Genomic DNA, 14897 nt, shown 5'->3' with positions numbered 1-14897 from the left:
GTCCTCTGTCTAACCTATGCTTCACCCGGCTCTGCAGGAAGCAGCCTCTTTGGCTCTTACCTTTGCTCATAAATTTCGTTATACGTGCTTGCTCAGTTCACCCAGATACACAGATCTGCCCAAAGCAATACCGGGCCAGACATTCTAGTACTTTCCATTTTATTTCATTTCTTAAACAAGCAGTCATAACTCACTGGATTGAGTGGTGATCTGCAGTTTGAAAACTCGCACTCTAGCTCGTTCTGCTAAACCCTCTCCGTTCTCCTGTGTGTTAATTACTCAGCAGACAAGGCTCTCTGATTATTTTCAGCAAAAGCTGTTCTAAAGACATCCATCAGAAGCCGCTTTTAGTTCTTGAAAGCTGTGCCTTTTCCCCTTTGTACCAGAAAAAGCCCAGCCTGAGCATTACACAGTTTTCAAATGGTTACAGTGAGGTTTCAGTAAGTTAATACCAAATATCTGTGGATTGCCTATGTTTTGCAAAAGGTGACCTAAAAGCACTATTTGTATCTCTGTGTGTGCGTTCACATGTATGTGTTAATAGCATCTCTCATTACGGGGCTGTAGGAAGTAAGATCATGGTAGATGTGAGTCATGATGACCAAGGAGATCAGAGGTGCACGCTAAGCCAGACAACCCTGCTGCTGACCACCTGTGCTACCTCCAGGTTCAGCCTTTGGGGTGGGCCTTAGGATTCCTGCCTGTCCCGCTGCTCAGGGCTAGGAACACCCCCCTGCATTGTCAGCAGGGGCCACGTCAGCCCCCTTGCATTGCAAGGTGCTACATGATCCAGTGACCATAACTGCAGGCGGTGAATGAACTGTTATCTCTTAGACCTCACTGCCCACTGGTCAAGCCCATCTTCAGGACAGGTCACTGAATTGTCAGTGCTGATTTCGCTGGACTTGGTAGACGTTTCGGAAGATGGAGCCATTAGGATTTTCCCATCCCACAAGTGAAATGTCCACAGCCCAGATAGGGGACTCTACCCCACGCACGTGCACCCTGGTGACAGGAGGGACTGGCAGTGCCGGCCCACGAGTGCCCTTTCCCAGCCCTGAGTGATCTGATTCTCAGTGAAGTGGGAGCCTGCTCGTTGGGTCCTGGGCCAGCACCCCCATTTCCATCTGTGCTCACCCAGAGGTGATGCAGGCCGAGCTGCCGCCGTACCAAACTCCCATGCAGCTTTGTTCTTGCTGTGGGGTCTTCTCTCCTCCTCTTCCCACAGCCTCCTTGTGAGTCGAAATGATCTTCACCCCAGACACCCTGGCAGGGTCTTGGAGCCGCCTGCCAATCAGAATGCCTGTTCTCTCCATGATGCCCAATGTCAGTTCTCACCTCTCTGACTTCCCCAGGTCCCGTTCCCCCTTCTTGAGATGGGAGAGGGTGATGCGTCTCATTGGGCTTCCTCACTCTCTCCGTCTGGCATGGCCTGGCCCTCTTGCCCGGGATGCTGGAGTCTCTGGGTGCTGTCTCTGATTGCCAGCTGCTCCTGGATTTGCCCCTCTCCCAGCAATTCCAGGTTCCTGGGCAAACACTGCCAGCCAACTTAGCCGGGCACCTGGGGCCTTCCCTCTGCTTTGCCTGAATGGGCCCTGGATTCTTCCTCCCCCATGGAAAAAACCCTGTGAGTGTCTTCCCTCAGTGACCACCTAAGTGGCCCCATGTGCTCCCTGCAGGCATCTACTCGCTGCCCCAGGCCAGGCTGGAGGAGAGGAAGTAAGACTTGGCCCCTGCCCTGAGGAGGCAGTAGTGCTGACCCGGGAATCTGTTGCTCTCTGGCTGCCGGCTTCGGCTTGCCCCTGGGCCCCCCTAACAGAGCTGCACCAAGGAGAGGTCCAGGTTGCTCCCCTATGCACAGGGCTAGTCTTGCCATGACTGAAGACAGAACTGCCAGCTCCCCAATCCCAGATGCCCTCATTGCTGAGGGCGGGAGAAGAAAGTGAGCACGCAGAGGGCCTAGGACCCCCAGATCCAGAGCCCAGGCCCACCGGCAGGTCTTTGAGTGGGAGACTGCAGCTGGGGTGGCATTGTTGGTGTCTCAGTTCAGTGTCACATCACCTGGCCCTAGCTGTTACCCACTATGGGAAAAGGCCAAGCCTAGAGTCTGGTCAGTTCCCGGCACCTGGCTCCTGCTACAGGGATGTTTGCTTTTCCTCTTCGGTGGGATTTAGAAGCCCTCCTCAGGATGTGGGCTTGTGACCCTGGCAAGCACCTTTCCCTCTGTGGCTCCCTGCCTTCTCCTACTGTGGGCATGGGGCCACCAGGAAGTGTAGAACGTGTTTCCTCCTGCCCCAGATGTGGCCTGGGCACTGAGCCACTGCACCAAGTGCTTTGTGTCGTGTCCCTGATCCTGGCCACCCCGAAGGCCTTCAGGGCTTCTGACTCCACTCACCACATCAGTGTCCTCTCACCGTCACACGAGGCCATGTGGACAGATGGTCTCCTTTCCAGAGTACAGAGAAGGAATTGGGGGACTTGAAGTGAAATTGTAGCTGAAAGGAGTGGTATTGAGATAAGGTATCCAGAGCCAGGTGGCCACATGGCCCAACCACTGGTGTCAGTCCCACCCCCATCCTAATGGGATTTGCTGCTCCTACTTCCCTGCCTGCCCCACCCCCCAGCAAAGTTTTAAAAGGACCTTTTCCTGAACACGTGGCTCTCTTTGTCTCCATCTCTCTCTCTCTCTCTCTCCATCTCTCCATCTCTCTCTCTCTTACACTCTCCTTCTCCCTCTTTTCCCTCTCTTTTCCTTCTTCACCCCTTCCCTCTAGTCTGTTGGGTTTCCCCCAATAAACCCTTTCCCTTAAAAAAAAAAAAAAAGAGAAAGAGAGAGAAGGTATCCAGGTTGAGTCCCCAGCTTTAAGATCCTGCCTGCCTCACCTAGGGAGAAGGTGCCCCTGCCTGTTCTCTAGATCAGGGGGGATCCCCAGAAAGGTGCCCCTGCCTGTCCTTCTCACGGCCTGCTCTGATATCAGCAGTGCCCAGGGCCTGCGTTCGCCGCAGGCTCCTTGCTGCAGCGTGGCACATCTGGAAGACCCGTGCCCGGCTACTCCCCAGCACATCCCTGGCTCTGAGGGCCCTGATGTGGCCGCTGCCCTCCTCCTCTGCCCACTCATCTATTTGAGGCCACACTCAGACCTGACCCGCTCTGTAATGCTTTTCCTGATGGTGTAGCCATATGTTCGTGCTCCCTCTCTGACTGTCCCTGCCACCGCTTTACGGAACACTTGGCCCCGTTCTGTTGACTGGTGATGGCCCATCCCTTCTAAATGTCACTGTGAGAAGGGCCAGCTCCAGCGGTGCCTCCAGTCCCTCCCTGGCCCCCAGTGCCGTGAGTGGGTCTTGATCCAGCCCTGTTTCCATGCTCTGAGTCTGATGCGTCTTTGTCACCGTTAGCCACTCGCCACCTCCCTGGATAGGAGCCAAGCTGGGCCTTAGTGAATGTCTGCTGAATGACTGGTTGGGTTTTTGTGGCCTCTGAGAGGTAAATGAAAGGCAGCCAAAGCAATGGGAATATTTATTGTGCTCCAAAGACACACTTGTCAGGTTCCGGCCAGATCTCAAATCCGATTCCAGGTAGATTCTCCTCTTTGTGGCCCACCCTCCCTCTTGTCCCCCGAGACTCTCAGAAGCCCAGCCAGAGGCTGGGCTATAAGGGACAGTGTGGGCTGAGAAACTTCTGTGTGCATTGCCCAAGGTCTGCTTTTGGCATTCTGACTAAGGCACGCCGATTCTGCCACCAAGAAGAAAACGGCTCTGTGACCCCCTTGGGGACCCCTCAGAGTCCCCTGTCCAGGTGCTGGCCCAACATGGAAGCAGGGTTCCTGTGGAAAGGGTGTGGCCAGGACAGAGGGTGGGAGCAGCTGCCGCCTGGGACCCCTCTCTGGAAGCACTTACATAGGTAAATGGTTAACCGAAGGGAGGACTTCTCTCTGCCTCCTCCCCGCCAGAGGATTCACCTTTAACCACCGACCTCTCTGAGCCGTGTGAGAGCCGAACGCAGTGGAGCACAGTTGTGGGTGGTTACATGTGTACCTTTCCCGAACTCTGCCTCTGCCTGCTCAGAAGATGGCATGGGTAGGCAGAGCACCCCCAGGGCTGATGGCTGGCAAGAGAGGAGGCCAGCCGTGACCCTCCCTGACCCTTGAGTGAGAGGCGGCACTGTCTGAGCCAGGCGAGTCGGGGGGCACCCACACCAGCAGCAATTGCCCACCCTCCAACTTGGAGCTATCTTCCTGCCCACTCCTGTTCCTTCTCCACTCCTCCCCCCGGGAGCCTGCAGCCCTACCACATCAGACATTTTGACACTGGCTGGCAGAACCCCCCAGCACCAGGCCACCCCAGCAGCCCCGACGCCCCTGCTCGGGTATTGCTCAGAGCAGCTCCACCCCTCTGTGTGCATAATTGAGTTTGGGAGAACCCGCCGTCCAGCCGCTCCAGTTGTTCTGGCTGATTTTCCATCCCATGTCCCCTGTGCTCATTTTACTGGCATCTTCATGTCGTCTCCAGGACCGGCGAGCTGTCACCCCTTTGATGTGTGTGACTGCTTGGTGCTGGCCTTGGGGGTGGGTCAGGGGAGGGTGGCCCAAGACTTCCCCAGGCCCCGCCTCCATCCAAGCATGGCCTGGGCCCTTGGAAGGCTCGGCGCTTCTTGGGTTTCATGCTTTATTCATCCCCGAGCCACTGGGAGCAGAAACAGAGCGCACAGTTAATGCATTTGAACACGTTTCCGTGATCTCGCCTCAGAAGCATAGCCACACTGCCACACAGCTTTGAAATCAGGCCCAGATTCCAAATCCCCGGGACCCAAGAGGAGCGAGAAAACCTGAGGGACTGCCCAAGGGCCTTGCTGTCCCTCCACTTGCTCCCCAAGGCTGCCCTGGCCGGCAGGACACAGGCGCTGTGGGCTGGCCCGAGCGGCAGGCGGGGAGGGCAGAAGGAGGCCTCTGGGGGCCCCAGGAATCTGTAACCCCCTGGATGTGCGTGCCTTGGACCAGACCGGCAAGGAACACCCCCTGCAGAGCTCTCAGACCAGATTCTGGCATCTCCTCTCCTGGGTCTCAGCTCAGCTCTCTCTGCTCCCTCAGAGCTCCGTGCTGTGAGCCTCTGTAAGGAAATACTTTATTTTCAACGCAGCCGCAGCCCTGGCCAGGGCAGGAGAGGCTATCCCTCCTGAGAGACCAGGGCTGCGAAGTGTTTGGGTGTCCCCTCCTGTCTCTGCCTGCTCGGAGGCTTTGTCCCACTGTCCTGTTCCCCACGAGGGTGCCCTCCCGGCACCAGGTGCTCCAGCTCCAGGAGGCCCTGGCGTGACAGCCAGGAGGTCCCTATTGGCGGGGGACTGGTTGGGATGGGGAGTCGGTGCCGCCCTTCACCCAACAAGAGTCTCTTTGAGAACGAGGCTCCCCGCCCCCCACTTTGAAGATGGAACTCAAATTTTCGGACTCTGCTGTGCGGAGCAGGGAGGTCACTGGGCTCTAATGCATTTACCATTGACTGCCCCTCTTGTAGTGCGTCTATTAGTGAGTAATTTGATTTGTACCTATTCATTTGCAGTCCCTGCAGGAGCCTGGAGCTGGCCCCTAGTATAATTGGTGCTGTCTCTATTTTTACATCATTAGATTAGCCCCGACTCCTGGCCACTTGTTGTCTGCGCTTGTCTGTCCATTTATACAACCTAATGTAACACAAAATTCATTACTGATCACATTACTTTCAACTCTGAAGCCAGCCTTGTGATAAACATTTGGTTAACCCCTTCCTACCCACGGGAGGGCTGACAGAACAAATGCACTTCTCCTCGACAGGCAAATCAATATCTTAATACAGCAAAGTGGAATTGCATTTCTAGATTTGTTATTCCTCCTGGAGGAGCAAATGGAGAGGCTCGCCTGAGCCGGCTGAATTGAATAATGAATAGAGCCCCGGCACCAGCAGCCAGTCTGGGAGCACAGCACAAAGCAAACCTGGCATCGGCCCGGGCGCTCTCATCTGGACAGGCGGCACCGAGGCCAGGAACTGGGGTCGGAATTGTGTCCCGGCCTCAGCGTGGGGGCTTGAGGGTGCACTGGCTGGGACCCCAGTGGGAACCACAGAAATCCTGCCCGACGCTATTGCCTTTGCTAGGCTTGGCCCAGGACAACCAGACTCAAATCAGCACAGACAGAAAGGCTGCCAGACACGTGGGCCTCACCCTGAACACCACTGGGAAAGTAAGCCCATTACTAAGGTCAGGCTTCCCATCTGGAAACAGACACGAAACAGCAGTTCCTATCTGGAGCCAGCCCGGTGACACTGGAGCTGGTTGGTTCCGACTGACACGTCTGCGTGCTCCGCCTGTTGCATTCTCTGGCACCCAGATGCCCTGTGCGCCTGCTCACAGTTCGGATCTCTGGGAGGTTTGTGAAAAGTGATTTGGACTCCCACATAGCAGAACGTCGTAAAGAGACCTCCACCCAGCTCTATTTAATCCAGAAGGTTCTCCCGTCCCCTCTTTGTCTCTGGGCAGCATCCACACCCACAGTAGATCCTTAATGCGCAGAGCCATTTGTTTTGGAAGGAACTGGGCCCCCACTTACTGAGAGACTCTCCCTTAAAGCCTGCACGAGGATGGGGGAGTAGAATGGAGCCCACTGCCGTGGAAGCCGTAAGGCACTGAGTAACAAGAAGCCAGCAGCTGGAGGTGCCCAGGTGGGAGGCAGGCTGGGCAGGCAGCCATCCAGGCGCCGTGCTGCTTGCCCAGGCCTGGCTCAGCGAAGTCTCACTTCTGTTGAACGGGACACCCCCACTCTGCCCCCCCGCTTCCCCACCACACACACAGGTCTGCCCGGGGACTCTACTGTCCCATCACCACTCAGAGCCCAGGCAGGCCTGTGAGACCCGGTTGAAGGAGGCCTTGGCAGGCTCAGATGCCGGCCCTGGCCCTGGCCCTGAGGCCAATTCATCCTCTCCTGGTAGTCCCGAGGCCGCGGGGGTGGGGGGACCCCGTGACCTGGGCGTAGGACTGGGCCCTGAAGGCTTCTCACCCCCAAAGGCTCCAGGATCGCAGCCCTCAAGCCTTTCCTCCAGTGAGGAGCCACCAAGAGGGGTCCCCTTGCAGGGTATTATGGGATGCCTCCTTATCTCGGAGGGGCACTGGTGTGTCAGTGAGGTGAGTCTGGGTACAGGCCCTGTGAGGGCCTTCCCCAACTCCGCCCCACTCCGAGTACACCCACAACGGGCTCAGCCGTTAACCCTCTCAGGTGGGTTCGGGGAGCAGTAGGACATGGGGTGTGCGCTGCCCGTGCCGGCTCAGGGTAGAAGAGATAAGAGCGAGGGCCTTGGCCTGGGACTGGGAGGGGCGATGGCAGGAGGAGAGCGGATCTGCTGGTGGAATGAGAGGCTGTGGTTTCTTAACCTTGATGGAAAAGGGGGAAAGCCACATCTTACCAAACTCTTCCGCTGCGTCGTCGAGAATTTAATTACATTTGGACACTTGAATGAGAACCAGATGTGGCTCTGGCCCCGAGAGTCAGCGGCGTTCAAAGAACGGAGTGGCCCCTGTGGTCTGCAGGCCCGTCCGCTAACTCAGCGCAGGAGCGCAGCTTGGGGAGACCCCTGCCTGCCCGGGAGCTGGGGTGGCATTTCCCAGGCGTTGTCACTGGACTGGAGGAGCCAGGCAGGTCAAGGCCAGCGGCCAGTCACCTGGTCCCACGGGAGTGGTCCCTTGTCCCGTCCGCTCTTCCTGGCCATGCAGGGTGGGCACATATGCACCACCCCCTCACCAGCACCCCCATGAAGAAGCCATTCCCGCTGTGCTGTGGGACCCCGAGTCCGCCCGCGGTTAAGTTATGCAAGGACCCGGAGCTAGAAGAGGTCCTGGGTACTGAGTGCTGCTCTGGGGCCTCGGCCTGCCGAAGGCACACCGGCGGCTGAGCCGTGCAGCACCTTCGTGTTCCTTCCTGCTGGAGCCTCGCACACCCGGGGAGTGGCTGGAGCAGAGCCTCGCTCCTGCAATCCACCCAGCAGGAAGCAAGCCCGACACCTCCCTGCAGGGCAATGGAGCCGGCTCGGCCCAGCCTCTGCCGTCCCTGCGCGCCGTGCTCTGTCTTGGTCCGGAGTTACAGCAGTGCCCAGAGGGTCTCTGGACAGGGACCACTGGTCAAGGTGGTCTCGGGGCGGTGGGGAGGATCTTGCTGCCCTCTTGAAAATCAAGACTTGGTTTCCTGGGAGTGGGTGTGGTGGTCTTTCTAGTGCAAGTCCTCCCCTGCCTCATGGCTGTCGTGGGGAGGGTCCAGGGGAAAGCCAGTGAGACCTCACCCCCATTGTCACTCTTGGTTTGAGGGCAGTGATGGGGAAGCCGGGGCTGGGCTGTGAGGGGCTGGATGCCTTAGGGACAGGCCTGGTGAAGAGAGGCCCTTCTCTCCTGCTCGGTCCTGCTTCTGTTCTCCCTTTCCTGCACTCCAACAGGCACACCTCCAGTGATTCTGCCCCGCCCCTGCTGGGCCCCCAGGGCCTCAGGGCTCCCGCCTGCCTCTAAGTCTCTACTCCCTGGGGCTGATGTTGCCTGGAGCTTGGGTTATGAGCAGGGATTCCAGGGGCCTGCAAACCTTCCTTGTGAGGTGGGGAAGGAAGAGGAGGTGTGCCCCTGGAAGCTGAGGCACAGAGAGGGCTCCTCCATCATCTCCTCCATCTGCGCCCCTCCCACGCATGCCTTACGACCCTCAGCAGCAGCATCTGAGGTCTCCTGGGCCTCAGTGCTTCCCCTCCAGGCCCCATGAAGGCTCCTGGGAACTTGAATGCAGCTCCAGGGGCCAAGGGAGGCGGCTCCAGGCCACCCGAGCCTGGGGTACCTGCCATGTACTTTCAGTGTTTGAGCTGACAGTGGCAGCTGGGGGGGAGGGACTGACAGGTTAGGCCACATATGTGGTCTGGGCCTTGTTCTAGGATGACCTCCTGGGTCTCCACACCTGGGAGTGCTCAGCAGTGGGAGCTGGGAAAGGAGGGTCCCTGTGGGATGAGGGATTCCAGCCAGGGAGGAGCAGGTGCCCCAGGGCCACATTGCTCAGGCTGCTGGCAGGAGCTGTCGGAAGCACCAGGCTGCCTCCGTGGTGAGAACCCAGGAGTAGGTGGCATCAGCTGGCCGGGGTCTGTGCTCAGACATAGGTGTTAAGCCCCGGAGATAAGAACAGGTGAGAGCAGGCCCTGCGCTGCCTCTACTCCCTGTCTTCCACAGCCCAAACCAGGATTCCTGTTAGTGGAATGTGGGGGAGCCTCAGCTTCCAGAAGCCGCCCTCCTTCCTCCCTTGAGCCTGCCTGGGAAGGGGAAAAAGGCCCTGCCGCGGGAGAAAGGGCCTGCCTGCCCGATCCCTGCTAGACGAGGCCCCCGGAGGAGCCGGCTCTGTTGGCATCTGTGCGAGCTCTGAAGCTGAGCTGGGTGCTCACTTAGACCCAGGGGCACGCACGCTGTGAGGAGCCAGGCAGTCTCGGAGGTGGGAGTGCTGAGTGCAGAGCAGAGCGAGGCCTCCCCATAGGCTGCCCCCTTTAACCGCTGCACTTGGAACCTTCTACAAAGTGCCTGGGGGCTGAGGCTGGCGCCTGCCCCACCTGTGGTCCTGACAGGGTCACCAGGCTTTTAGAGGCAAGCTTAGCCCGCTCCATCTGGGTCTCTCTGAATAGGCCTCCGCCGCCTCGGCCACACTCTGGAGAAAAAGCGGTCCCTCCCAGGCCCAGAACTGGGTAAGAAAAGCAGCCCTGGGCTGTGTCTGCCAGGGTCACCACCCCACTGGCTCCAGGTTCCAGCAGCAGAAAGCTGCCAACCGTGGCCAGCCCCACACACTGTGTTCGAGCCTCCCTGTCCCCAGCTTCTCTCTTCCCCAAGCCCCATGCAGCACAGCTGGTCCTGTACCCTGTTTGCAAATCCCTTGCTGATAAAATGGCTTGCCCGGGGCAGACCCCATTGAGACCAGTTTGCTGACATCATGGCAATCCTGTGGCCCTGTGGTCCCCATACAGATCCCATCGGGGAAAGATGCTGAAAACCCCTAAGCTCCTAAGGAGGAGACTGCACATGTACACACCTGACTTCCTACCCGAGCTGAGGAGACTCAAGCCGTTTCTGTTCTGGCAAATACTTCCTGAGCCCAGCACTGGGCAAGACAGGGCAGTGGGCAGGCTGCGTGCCTATGGCCATCCACTCCCCGGGCTGCCACCAAGCCAAACCCAGGCACGGGTCTTAATCACAGCCCCTGCTAACATGGGAGAACTGGGAGGTGGGTGTAGGAGGGGGAAAAAAAAATCAATGCATGTCAACAGGGTTGGAAATTTATTTTCCATCTCGGAAGAGGGGTTTTGCAAAGAGGGAAATGAAAAGCTGTAAACATGTATCAGCCATCCTCCTTCCTGGGCCATTTCTTGATGAAAAGCAAGAACTCCTTCCCAAGCTCCAGTGGGGGTCTGGGTGGCAGAGACACCTGCCCGAGAGGGAGTGTAAGAGGTGCCCTGCAGTCCTGTGGATAATCGTGATGACTAATCCGATTGCAGCAATAATAGTAACTCACATTTGCTGACTGGGAGCTTTAAGCACTCTGCGATGCACTCCCCATGCATTATTTAATTTCATTCTTACAGCCAGGCCACGAAACAGACATTGCGAGCCTCACATTCAGGAAGCCGAGGCACAGAGGTTGTCCAAATCTCCCAGGTAGCAGGTGGCCCGAGCCTGTGCTCCTAATGCTTCCCTGAGTGGCTTCCACCGGCCTGGGCCCTCCGAGGCTTCAGTCAAGGCCAGGAGGAGCGTCCTGCTTCTTGCTGCTAGAAGTGGAGGCTGTGGGTTCAGAACAGACTCCTGCTCCCACCGGGTCTAATCCTACTCCCACCAGGCAGCGTGGGTGATTAGCTTGGGACTCCGGTGCACGGCTGCAGCCAGAGCCCAATAAAAGTGCTCTGCTAATCCCTTTCATGAGCAGCAATCTTGGCGCTCGTGGACGGAGCAAGGCTTCCTGGCTGGAGCCTGGAGGAAGCCAGAGGGGCGAGGCAGTCCCTGCTGCTCCTTTGTGGTTATGGAAGTGCCAGGGGCCCCAGCACCCCCTTCCCAAGTGCAGACGGCACTGCCCTCGCCAGGCTCTCTCAGCCTCCTCTGAGTCCCTCAGATCTGGACCTGGGCTCTCCCTGCTGCCCCCCGACCGGGTCTCCGACTCGCTGAAAGAGGCCCCAGCACAAGCCCATCATGGCCTTCACGTCTGCCAGGGTCCCCGGGTCTCATCTGGGCCCCGTGCCCTGGGCATTTCTCTCCCTGCCCAGGAAGTGGGGGAGCTGGAGGTGTGATGTTGAGTAGTGACTGAAGTGTGAGAAGATGCCTCCGTCCAGTCTGCCCAGCTCCCACCACAGGTCCCAGGAGCCAGTCTGTGCACCCCACTGGGGGCTGAAGGGCAGGGCTTATTCTGCACAGCCCAGCTTGGGAGCTGGGCAGGTGGCAGGCAGCCATGCCCCCGCCTCAGGGCACAGAATGCGCATGCCCCCCCGTGTGTCTCTGGTGGCTTACCTGACCAGGCCAACCACTTCTCTGCACCCCGTGACCGGCACCCTACAGAGCGGGGTCAACACGAGGCTGCGGCCATCTGTCTCCCTCTTGTGCTTGCTCCATCTGAGCTGAGCCTCCTCCCTTTTACTCACTGCCACTGTGTTGTCCCCCAGCCCCTGTGGCCTGCGCATCCTTGGCCATGGCGGGGAGGGGCAGCAGTGGGCAGCAGACCCTTCTTCCAGTAACAGCCCTCAAGGACTGGGTTGCCACGGCCGTTGGTGGGCACTGGGGCCAAGCCCAGTGACAGACACCTGGAGTTCAGCCTGCAACAGCAGCAGTTCTCTGTGGGTAGTGTGTGGCCCGGGGCTGGTGGCTTCTTAGTCCTTGGCTTTACTGTATGTAGGATGGGGAGGTCACTCCCCCTCCCAGGAGCTCTGCAGAGTATGAGGTCACAGGAGGGTTGTCTTTCATCTGAGCCCAGCCACATCCCTGGGCACCATTCCTTACCCCCTGCCCTACTCCCATAGCCACCCACCCCGTTCCCTGGCCAGAAGCTGCCAGAGCTCCATGGGGCACGCTGCTGGGCTGCTCCCCTCGTCCCCCACCACAGGCCCCCAGCACCCTCTGCCAGGCCCTGGCAGGTGTGTGGTGGATCCTCCACACATGCCCATGTCAACTGCCAGGCACTGCCCAGGCCGGGGCTCCTGGGAGTGGGGAGGAGGATATGGGCCAGAGCTGGGCCCCTGAGTCAGAAGGTCCGGAGGTGGCCTGACAGCCATGCGCCCCTCCTGCCAGCCCACCTGCATGGGGCCCCATCCAGCGCTGCATGGGCCATGGGTCCCGTCTGTCCCCTTCCCAGAGCTGCTCCTCCTACTCAGTGTGACTCCTCTCCCCTGCCCCCTTGCCAAAGGGGGTCTTGGCTCCGTCACGCCGATTCTGTCTCGGGGAGCCCCCGGACTGGCCTGTGCCCAGCCCCCCACATGTGCATGTCACCGTCCCCAACTGCAGAGTCCCTGCTGCAAGCCTCCCCCCACCCCGGTGTGAAGCCTCTGCCCGCACCTCCGTCCACCCCCTGCACCTGCTTGCCAAGATCACTGTCCTTCTCCATCGTTGTCCATATCTTTTCCAAAAAAGATTCCTCAATGCTTTTCTTTTCAAAAGGGAAAAAAAAAGGAAAAAAAAAACAATGCCAACAGCCCAGCGCCCGTGAGCAACCCAACAGTAACAAAGCGTGCGTTCGCGATGGAGGCAGGTAAGGCTGCGCCTTTCTCTTCGCCGTGCTCCCAGGGCGGGCAGCGGGGTGACTCCGGGGACCCGCGTGCACCCCCCTGACTCCACCTCTCCACACACCCCAGTACTGCCTTCAGCGGGGAGAAGGCATGGCGGAGGGTGTGTGGAAGGGCAGCCAGGGGATTGTCCAGGGCTTAGTCCCACTCTCTGTGCCATTTCAGTCATCTCGGTGATCTCCAGGCCCTGTCATTGCTAATAGGGACACAGAGATAAGGCACAGCCACCCCTGCCCCTGGCTCTTGACCTGGTTGGGGTTGGCACTTTCTAGTATTAGAGGGCCTGGGCGCACCTGCTGGGGGAACAGGCCAGGCACATAAAGGAGTGAGCCCTCTTGCTAAGCTTTGGGAGAGGAGAGGGTGCTGTGGGACCCAGAGAGCCCAGGAGGGGCCTGTCAGTCAGAGGAAGCAGCTGAGCACAGGCCCAGAGTGTCACCCAGCCCGGAGAGCTCATGGCTGACAGCTAACACCTGTGGGTGGGGCCCGAAGGCTGTGTGTCACGCTGGGGGGCTGTGAGCATCCAGGGGAGGCTTTTAAGCAGGGTCCAAGCATGATGAGTGCTGCAGACTGACTCCTGCGGCTGGGGAGGAGGAGGGGGTTGCAGGTCAGAGGCCTGGGTGGGCAGTGCAGGCTGAACCAGGGTGGAGGCAGTGGCCAGATGCTGGGGAAGTAAGTTCAGCAGAGCCCCATGTGCCCTGGGATGTGGGGGTGAAGGAGAAGGCTGCCCACCTCCCTCTCGCTGGGGCCAGTCGGCGGAGGGAAAACTGGAACACGGTGGCTTAGGCCGCCCCTGGCTCTGGGAACTGCATGTTCATCTCGTAACCCCTTCAGCAACTGTCCCCGCACTGCCGCGTGATGGACCAGGCTGCTGGCAGTGTCGCTGGGGGCTCTGCACTGAGGGGCGGTGCGGGTACCATGCTTGGTCCTGGACTCTGGGTCCCTCGGCTTCCTGGGCAGCATGGATGTATCCGCTTTTGCGTCATAACCACGGGGGCTGTTGTTCAGCTCTGAAAAGGGGCAACCCTCCCCTGAACTCGTGGCCTTTCCTGCTCCTTCATCTGGGGCTGTCTTCCTTGGGCCTGGTGTGCGGATCCTAACGAAGCCTCTGCTTTCCTCGCTCCTGCCATGCGCCTCCCCTGCCCTCCTGGCCCTGCTGTCAGCGCCCCCTAGTGCCAGGACGGCCATGCATGAGGGCAGGGGCCTCGGAGATTCCTCCATGAGCTCCCTGGCTTGCCTGTGGGGAAAGAAGGAAATGGAGGGTGCTCTCATGGAGCCGGAAGCTTCCATGAACCATTCCCACGACCTACACTTTGCTTTTCTGTTCTCTCCCTCTGGTGACACAATGGTCTGTACCCCACAAACTAGGGTGCCCCTGAAGAATGAGCAAGAAAAAAGAGATCCAGCCCAGCAGCCTCCTGCCTGGCCTGTTCCCTGTCCCAATCCAGATAACTCTTGACTTTGCCAGGGTCACAGCCCCAGGGCAGCCAGTATCTCTCTCTCTCTCTTTTTTTTTTTTTTTTTTTTGACAGGCAGAGTGGACAGTGAGAGACAGAGAGAAAGGTCTTCCTTTTTGCCGTTGGTTTACCTTCCAATGGCCGCCGCGGCCAGCACACCGCGCTGATCCAAAGCCAGGAGCCAGGTGCTTCTCCTGGTCTCCCATGGGGTGCAGGGCCCAAGCACTTGGGCCATCCTCCACTGCACTCCCGGGCCACAGCAGAGAGCTGGACTGGAAGAGGGGCAACCAGGACAGAATCCGGCGTCCCGACCGGGACTAGAACCTGGGGTGCCGGCGCCGCAGGCAGATGATTAGCCTATTGAGCCGTGGCGCCGGCCCAGCCAGTATCTCTTGGAGACCAAGGGCCGAAGCAGGGCTCTCAGCCTACGTCCCCAGTCTGCCCGGGGGACCTGGCTTCCCAGTACACCCATCCAGCCCGGGTCCAGGCCCCAGCCATGGCAGGTGCATTCCTTTTCCCAGTGCCTCTCTGCGGCTGCTGCTTCTGTCAGCCTCAGTGCTTTCGGGGTGGCCTGCAGGGTGCACGAGTCCGTGGGTAGTTCCCACCCAGCTGGTGATGGTGGCCCAGGAGTAAAGGCCGTGACCCATTCCTTCCCTA

The 14897-nt window shown here is 59.0% G+C and overlaps 1 protein-coding gene across 6 annotated transcripts in view; it reads left to right on the top strand.

Moving 5' to 3' along the window:
* Positions 1 to 14897, top strand: part of BCAS3 (BCAS3 microtubule associated cell migration factor) — a 602204-nt gene that overhangs the window by 585208 nt on the left and 2099 nt on the right. For 2 of the 6 annotated variants that reach the window (XM_062215516.1, XM_062215518.1), the window contains one exon: positions 12662 to 12752. The exons of the other annotated variants lie outside the window; for them this stretch is intronic. In XM_062215516.1, coding sequence (XP_062071500.1) covers positions 12662 to 12752 — 91 coding nt within the window. The remainder of the gene's footprint in view (positions 1 to 12661; positions 12753 to 14897) is intronic. 6 annotated transcript variants of the gene reach the window in all.

The sequence above is a fragment of the Lepus europaeus genome, chromosome 18, assembly GCF_033115175.1.
Source record: "Lepus europaeus isolate LE1 chromosome 18, mLepTim1.pri, whole genome shotgun sequence".
Classification (NCBI taxonomy): Eukaryota; Metazoa; Chordata; class Mammalia; order Lagomorpha; family Leporidae; genus Lepus; species Lepus europaeus.
Note: the sequence above shows the minus strand (reverse complement) of the source record. Positions and strands in the feature narration are given on the sequence as shown.